This window comes from Meleagris gallopavo, chromosome 8, assembly GCF_905368555.1.
Source record: "Meleagris gallopavo chromosome 8, MGAL_WU_HG_1.1, whole genome shotgun sequence".
Lineage (NCBI taxonomy): Eukaryota > Metazoa > Chordata > Aves > Galliformes > Phasianidae > Meleagris > Meleagris gallopavo.
The window spans coordinates 28,461,109-28,469,490 of NC_139411.1; the positions used below are offsets into that span (position 1 = coordinate 28,461,109).

General features: G+C 42.3%; 1 protein-coding gene across 1 annotated transcript; it reads left to right on the top strand.

The window, feature by feature from the left end:
- Window positions 1–4,994: 4,994 nt before the first annotated feature.
- On the top strand, window positions 4,995–8,118 carry KCNK18 (potassium two pore domain channel subfamily K member 18). Its single transcript, XM_085229785.1, has 3 exons — window positions 4,995–5,211; window positions 5,721–5,867; window positions 7,320–8,118. The coding sequence occupies exons 1-3, from the start codon at window positions 4,995–4,997 to the stop codon at window positions 8,111–8,113; spliced, it is 1,158 nt and encodes a 385-aa protein (XP_085085911.1). The 3' UTR covers window positions 8,114–8,118.
- The last annotated feature ends 264 nt before the right edge of the window (window positions 8,119–8,382 follow it).

An 8,382-nucleotide genomic window follows, 5' to 3' on the forward strand; every position in this document is an offset into this window, starting at 1 on the left:
AAGATAATTAATGGTGTATTAGCTGAAATGGGTAGGACAGGGTTCAAAAAGTTCATGTATCTTTGTTCAAAGTTGAAAGAAATCAATAGAACTGAAAAAAAATTTGTAGAGAAGTGTCAACTCAATGATGGCCCATGGCACACCCATCTCTGAAATGATCTTCCACTCCCCAAACCCACAGCGACTAATGAGTGGTAGGATAATGGGAATAAAAATATCATGAGTGCTTCATTCAGAAATGGCTAGAGAAATTACTTAGAGTGTCATTAGAAACATCAGGATGAAAGTAAGCGATGGAAAATTTATCTTGAAGTTCAAGAAACTCTGCACCGTTGACATAAATCTACATCCGACTGCCAGTGATGGGGAGCAGACAGGTGCCTGATCGTGTCCTGCAGACTGATTTCTGCACTGCAGTGGATGGCTGAGGGCAGAAATTACTGCAAATAGTGTAGTTTGGGGATTAATCATTCCAGCTACGGCTTTGACCTCAATGTTATCGGTAACGTTTAGCCAATAGTTCATCCTGCAATACACGGCTACTTCTCTCTGCTCTCTTTAAGTGAACATGCATCTGACACTGGAAATAAGTTCAGTAGATGGTTTTACATTAACATTTTGCATGCTGAGAATTGAGAGGCTCTCCGGCACTTGCAGAGACAATGTGGGATGCATGCTGGTGGATATTTACAGCTAAAAGCTTGTTCCTGTATTAAAGGTTTTACAATCCTCTCTTTTAAACTGCTTATGTGTGTATGGTGCCACATTAATAATAATAAAGAATAAATCTCTTTTTATTTAAGAAGCTGAGTAGACTTGTCATCTTGAATCTAAGGTATTGGGGTTTTTTTTTGCCAGTTCAAATAGTGTAAAATTGCTCTGTTGACATGAATCATGATGCTTAGCTTTTATGCAGCATATAATTTCACATGCTCTAATGTTAATTAAATTCCAAAGAACCAGTTTTCCGATCTCTCCACAGGGAGCTTGTTTGCCTTAAAATGAAACTACTGGGCTGAGATAGTCTCCACTATACCAGCATTACGTTCACTACATTAACTCAGTAAAGACTTTGGCATAAGACATGTAGCTGAACCTCGATAATCCCCTTTGCTTATCTGCAAGCCCAGGGCTCCTGCACCGCGTCTCATTTGTGGCAGGGTCTTACCCAGTGACTCACAGCAATGTTAACTTCCTTATAACACCAGAAGGCGTTCTTGCATCCTTGAAATGAGTCACGCAAACAAATGAGCAATGCACACATTGCTGGGAGGTAATGGTGGCTGGGCTGTTTGCAAAGCCTTCCCCACACTAATTAAGAATTGCTGTGCTGCATCAGACAGGGGCTGATTTCCTCTTCCACGGCCCTTTAGAAAGAAATAGAAATCTGGGGGCTGAGTGATGTTTTCTGTTCAGAAGTTGCTTCCCTTCTTGGTCCCATCAGGATGGAGTCTCACAAACTGCACGGTCTGATTGCAGGAGGAGGATGAAGGAGAGGATGAAGGAGGGAGGCAGTGAACAAAGGCTTGTCCTGCTGATCAGTCACTAGGTGAAAAATTCATAGAATCACAGAATCACTAAGGTTGGAAATGACCTCTAAGATCATCCAGTCCAACCCCAACCCATGCCCACTAACCACGTCCCTCAGTGCCACATCTCTGCAGTTCATGAACACCTCCAGGGACTCCAGCACCTCCCTGGGCAGCCTGTGCCACTGCATCACCACTCTTTCTGAGAAGAAATATTTCCTAAAACTCAACCTGAACCTCTCCTGGTGCAACTTAAGGCCATATCTTCTATAGCTGTTACCTGGGAAAAGAGGCTGACACCCACCTTGCCACTACCTCCTTTCAGGCAGTCAGAGAAAGTGCTGTGGTCTCCCCTGAGCCTTCTCTTCTCCAGACTAAACAATCCCAGTTCCTTTAGCTGCTCCTTATAAGTCAGGGGACTTGGGTGTTTTCTAGCTATGTGACTTTCATTTGTGCTAAAAATGTACTGGCACTCAAATCTTGGCTACTCCTGGGGCATGGAGTGATGTGAAGTGTTTGTCTCATAAATGAAATGACAGGGCTGTGTACTTGGCTTTTGTGTGAGCAAAGAATGAGATAGGAAATGCTCTTATTCAGAGTGAGAGTCTTGGACACCTTTGGATCCACTTAGCATTATGTGTGGTGCCAGAATGCTCATCCTGAGTGCCCTCAAATATTCCCAGAGGTTACAAGCTCAAGCACTCGTCTCAAGAAAAAGCTGAGACTTTTACAGGTGGATACAAAGCAGGCTGGGGAATCCAACAGACAGTTGAGGTTGGGAGGAAAAAAATAACTGCAGAGAACCTGGAAAGCACATGGGGAACTTTCAGCAGGCTGTGCACACTGTGCCTGTTTGTGGGCTGAAATCCCCACAAGGTGTGATGGGTGATATTATTGCTACTTGGATTTGGTTGGTCGGTTGCTTTTGGTTTTTGCTTTGATTTGGTTTGCTTTGCTTGGGGCTAATATCACCATCACACACCTTCCTGGTTTTACCTTTGTAAGCCGAGAAAATCAGATAAGCATGAATTCTAATGTGCATGGAATAATTAAACCTTACAGCTGTGGTCACAAACTTTCCTGTCAAGCAGCTCCTTCAGAACACTCACATTTGCCCTCATCAAACTGATGGAAGTTGGGAAAAGTGCGTGTTTGCCGTCCATTAACATGAATAGGAAATGTGTATTGCAAAAATCTATCTCAATACAAGTACCAGTAACTCAATTTGGAAAAATTTGTGGTTAGTAGGATTTGCTTTTAAGCAACTGAACTCAAATATGTAATACAGCAATAGTGGGAAATGGTTTGGATTAAGAAAATAATGTAAAAATCATTTCTGAATGTACTTTTATTAAATTTGCTCATTGTTACAAGCTTGCAGCCTGATGTTGCAAATGGCTGAGAAGCTCTTGGGAATTGCTAAATACTTTCCAATTCTGCTATGTATAGGAAGGAGCCGAGAAGATTTTAAAGCACTTTGGAGAGAAGAGATTTATATCTGAGATACCGATGAAAAAATCCACTGGACAAATTGTGTCAGAATCACCATAGTGGGCAGTGAGATCCCTTTTTGGAAGAACGTGAGTATACTGACCACCCTGTCACTGAGCTGATGTGTTTGTGGAAGTGGTGCAATGTATTCCAAGAACTTGCTGCCCAGTGGTGACAGTCAGCCCAGAGACAACCACTTTGTGTGTGAAGGTAGGATTGCTTATCTCGTTACATGTATTTACGTTGATTTTATATACTGTGTTATTCCTGACATCTTCAGATCCTCCTAAAGTTCCTTCCAGTCTGTCCTCAGCCTTACTGCTCAGAACAGCATCATGTCATCAGCATCTGATGGAGCTGTGGGTGTCCCTGCTCATTGCAGGGGAGTTGGACCACATGGCTGGTTGGACCGCAAGTCCTTTCCAACTGAAACAATTCTATGATCAGCAGAAGTTGTCAGCTCACTATTTGTACCCTCTCCAGGTCATTTATGGTAATGAGTAAGGGCAGAATTCCAGAACAGTTCCATGCATGATGCAACAGTGACCCTTCTCTCTCTTCCTCTCCATGAATCATTAATTCCATCCTGTGAAGACCTTTTATCTTGCTGTAGCTACTCAGCTCCCTTAAAAAACCTCTAGAGAGGGATTCCATCAAACTTCTTTAGGTCAACTTCTGTATCATTGTTATCAGCTCTGCACAAAACTCACCCAGAGAAACCAGCCTTGCCCTTCGTTCTGTCACCTAACCTGTGCCCTGTGTTCCTTGGGTAAGGGCACCCAGCCTGAGCACATCCTCTCAGGAAGTTTCATTGCTTTTCAGTAAGTGTGAACATCGACGGTCTTCAACCCTGTGTCTCAGGACAGCAAAAACAAATGAATGAGATTGACAGAAGTAAGAGGATTTATAATCTACTATTAAAAAAAAAAAAATACTACTGGTCAAATAATCAGAAAATCAGGAAAGTAGCAAGTGCACAGACTTATTTTGGTCTTAGTCCTGAAAGCCTCTTTTCTATAGGGGAGGCTGCCATATTAACAAGCATGTGATATCTTGTGATCCAGTTTGCTGAGAGTTTGACCAAGAAGAAATCATTACGTCCATGTGGTATTTTTTCATCGTGTGAGTGTTTTGCCCGCAAATAGCTCAGTAGGTCTTGACTGAGCCGCAGTTTTACATGAAATATTTAACAGCTCTTTCAGTAAAGCTCAACTCCCCTTACTAGTACTATTAACATTACAAAGGGCAGCGATGCTGCTCATTGCTCTGGAGTGATGGATGAAAAGAAAGATTTCGCTTTTAACATTGGATACAGTTTGCAAGGATCACTAACCCTGAACTGAATGTCATTTCTTACTTACTAAGGTCAGTGGCAGTTTGAATTAATGGGAAGGTTTTAATCAAATGAGAACTGGTTGAAACCTCTTTTGCTTAAGAGGTTCCTTATCCTTGCTGCTTGTTCTACGCTGCCCAGAGGCAACGGCAATCAGCATCACTCCCTTTTTTTTTTTTTTTTTTTAATTGATTTTAAATGTCCATGTTCATTTCTGGAAGAACCCTTTCTAGAAACGCATTTTGCTCAGTGTGTGCATTTCCCCTGCGGTGGGTTGCAAATCTGTTCCTACTGTATCAGTGGAAAACGGCAGTTCAGAACAAGAAACTTTAAAGCTGAGCTGGCTGCAAGAGAAGGTGGGAACGCGTGTGCTTTACAGCTGTGTCTGGGCAGTGGTGAGCTCAGGATCCACAGTGCCATGCCATCAGTTGAGGAATATTTCCAGGCGTGATAGTTGTGCTCCTTCTCCATTGGGACTGCAGTGCAATCTTCAATTAGAAGACATGTGATCTGACAGCCTGCTGCAGAACAATCCGTTTTTTTCACAGGAGAAGCTTTTCTAGGATACCAAAGCTTTCACATCTTCCTCATTTCTAAAAGCTTCTAAACGAACCAACCAACCAACCAACCAAGAGTGTAGGATGGCAGTAACATCACAGCCTCTGAGAGGTAAAAGGGCATGCAAGAAAATATTTTGGGCAGTGTTTCCACATGCCTGCTTCATTCTGTCTCTCGTGATCTATGCTTTTCTTGGGGCTCTCATGTTTTCCCACATTGAAGGTAACCGAAAGGTCAATTTAAGTGAAGAATACAGACATTTCCTGCAGAATCTGTGGTACATCTCCAGAAATTTATCAGGTATGTACCAGAACAGCAAAAATGAATTAGTTGTACGTGGGGTTACTCATTCCTCTGCTTTTGAAGAGATTATTCAAAATAATAACAGCTGAGCCTGCAAATGGGATTCTCTCTGTGCTTAGCTAATGACTGTGATTGCTTGCTGATCTTCCTCAACTCTGGTTCTGACTGTAGGCTGCCTCAGTCCTTGTGCTCCTACTTGTAAGTAGTTAAGACTTTTCAGTGTTCTTTCTGTTTGCCCTAGTTCCCTGAGCTCCAGAGGCAAGTAAGATCTCCCCCTGCCTGATGGGGACTGGATTCCTTGTCTCAGAACGTCTCTCCCCACTCTCTTGTCCCAGCCCTGAACATCCCTTAATAGGATGTTGGGATGCAGCACTGCTCCCCAGACCCACTTGTGTGGAGGGCAGGGTAGAAGGGAGCAGAAGAGCTGGAAATATTTCTGGATCAGTGATGGGATTATACACGTTTGGGTTTTGGCTCAGTTGCATCTCCTGTTGTTACTGTAACAGATAACATGACGGAAAATGAGGAGATATTTAAGGAAAAAATTCATGAACTACTCCACACAGCGGAACGAGACTGGTTTGTCAATCCGAAAGATATATGGACTTTCTTTGGGTCTCTCTTTTTCTGCTGCACAGTATTCACCACTGTGGGTAAGTCTGGAGGTAAAGTAATTGCCCAGAATCAAATGCCTCACTGCTCTCTCTGATGTATTTCTTCCACAGGGAATTAAAGGGGAAAAAAAAGACCTTCAAATCCCCTTTAATTTTCCCCCGAGCGTTGATGTGGGACTGGAAGGGGTGCTGCAAGCACAGGTTGCAGAGATGTCTGAGTCACAGAGACAAGTCAGAATTTAGGCAACAGTGATGCTCCATGCTAACTAACTGCAGCACTGTATGCATGCTGTAAGCTGTGCTCATGGATGATGCATGCACAAAACTATTATAGCACAGTGACAGAAAGCTCAGTTTTTCAGTTAAACCTTATTTCTTCTACTCGTGTGTGCTGGGTAATGTTTTCATACTGAAAGAGGTACTTCATTATGTGGATATTGTTTTTAAATTGCTTCCCAGTATTTATGTCCAGAATTGCTTTGTAAACCTACAGCTCTGTAAATGAATTGCTGTCGTTGTTGCTCAGCTTCTCTGGGCTAATAGAAGGCGGTGGTGTTTCAATCATTTCTCTAAACCTCCCCTTCTAAATTCATATTTCAAAGCAGAAAACTCAAATGAAACTGAAACAGCTGCTCTGGTTGGGCTGTTTCTGCATTGCTAAATACAATCCTTATGCTCGTCCCCAAAGTTACTTCTATCCTTTTGCTAATGTTTCTCAGCTGCTGGCAAGTACAGACAATATCTAAACACCCTGCCAGGATTAAGGCAGGGTGGGAATTAGTCCTATAGCGTTGAATCAAATTGCAAAGACACTTCTCTACTACACTGGGATATTCTCAAGATCCCAGCGCAAGTATCATAAATCTTAATACAGAAGAAAAACTGATTATTCTACAGAAGGAATAATGTGAGAGTTCCTGTGTTTCCTGGAGCATGTAGGGGGTGCTGTCTCAGTGAAGCCTTGATCTCTGACAGCTTTGGTGGCTGTCTTCAAACAGCTGGCTCCTGCAGAGTGCTCTTCTCTCAGTGCTACACACTGAAGGGCTTCTGACTTGGATAGATAGAGCCACATTATTCATTCCACAGGCACATTTGAGTAGTTTAATAGCTCAGAAACATGCTGGAGATACAGACTTGAATTCCCCCCCCCGTGAATATTAAAATAAACACAACAGCAAGGAACACTTGGAAGAGTACCCTTTATTCAAAGAGCTTTGACTTCAGCTAACAAGTGGAAGATCATGTTGTTGAAAACATCTTCCTTAGGAATACTTACCCGTCTTCTTTGACATGAGACTGTAGAAATGTTCTCATATACTCTGACCAGCGACTCATATATTTGTAAACAACAGCATTTTGGGGCTTTATAGCATCAGGCTTTAATACAACATCCCCAGGTTTTGATCAACAGTAGAAGTCTCAGTATAGGTGAATAGCAAACAAATCATGGTGTTCTTTCTCTCCCTTTTTCCCTTCCTTTTTTTTTCCAAGGTTATGGCAATACCTATCCTGTGACAAGGGCTGGAAAATACCTCTGCATGTTATATGCTTTATTTGGCATTCCTCTGATGTTCTTGGTCCTGACAGATATGGGAGATATCCTTGCAACTGTTTTGTCCAAGTCTTACAATGAATTCAGAAAGCTACAGTCAAAAATTCTAACCTCTAAATTCTGTTCTGCATTCACGTGTATCAGAGAAGATAGGTCTAAAGTGGATGTGAATGAACCCTTGAGTATTGTGGAAATGCTGAGAAGTAAATCAGCTATTAGAAAGAAGCCAGCCCAATATTGCAACGCCCAAATTTTTGAGATGCTAATTGCCAGAGAAAACGAATACAAAAATCTATCAAGAAGTAAAAGCATAGAGAGATGGAGCTCATGTCCTGAACTAGACAGGGGAAAAACAATGACCAGAGTAATTGAGAATTTTGACAAAATAGGAAAAGAGTTAGAGAAACTGGATGTGCCCATCATGTTAATGGTGCTGGTTATCTTCGTGTACATCTCCTGCGCAGCTGCTATTCTTCCAAACTGGGAAACCAGGCTGGATTTTCAGGAAGCCTTTTATTTCTGCTTTATCACCCTGACAACGATTGGATTTGGAGATACACAACTGGAACACCCCAAGTTTTTCCTGTTTTTTTCCCTCTATATTATTATTGGCATGGAAATTGTCTTCATTGCTTTTAAGCTGGGCCAAGACCGCTTAATTGGCTTGTATAAAAATGTGATTTCGTTTTGTGGGGAAAAAAAGGTGCCGTCAAAGAAGATATATCCAAAGTAAGTGTAGTCATTTCTCCCTCACTTGTATGCTTTGCCCTCTGCAATGAGATGAAACTGTCCCCGTGCACTCCCACTCCCTGCCCTGGGCTTGCAAGAGGCATGTTTTCTGTCTTCTTGTGAGAATCTGCTGCAAACTGGTTGCATTACACAGGAGACACTTGGTGTAGGCACTGCCAGGGAGCAGTTTCCAACAAAGGTCCTATCTCCTAACTAACAAATGAAGAGAATGCATGATGAAAGGCAGAAAGCTCTCTCTGCCAGCACTTCCCA

Bases quoted from the DNA above. Each gene is read 5' to 3' on its own strand.
- KCNK18 (XM_085229785.1), top strand. From the start codon at position 4,995: ATGGCAGTAACATCACAGCCTCTGAGAGGTAAAAGGGCATGCAAGAAA. The intron at 5,212-5,720 runs GTATGTACCAGA...TTACTGTAACAG, and splicing joins CATCTCCAGAAATTTATCAG to ATAACATGACGGAAAATGAG. The intron at 5,868-7,319 runs GTAAGTCTGGAG...TTTTTTTCCAAG, and splicing joins CACAGTATTCACCACTGTGG to GTTATGGCAATACCTATCCT.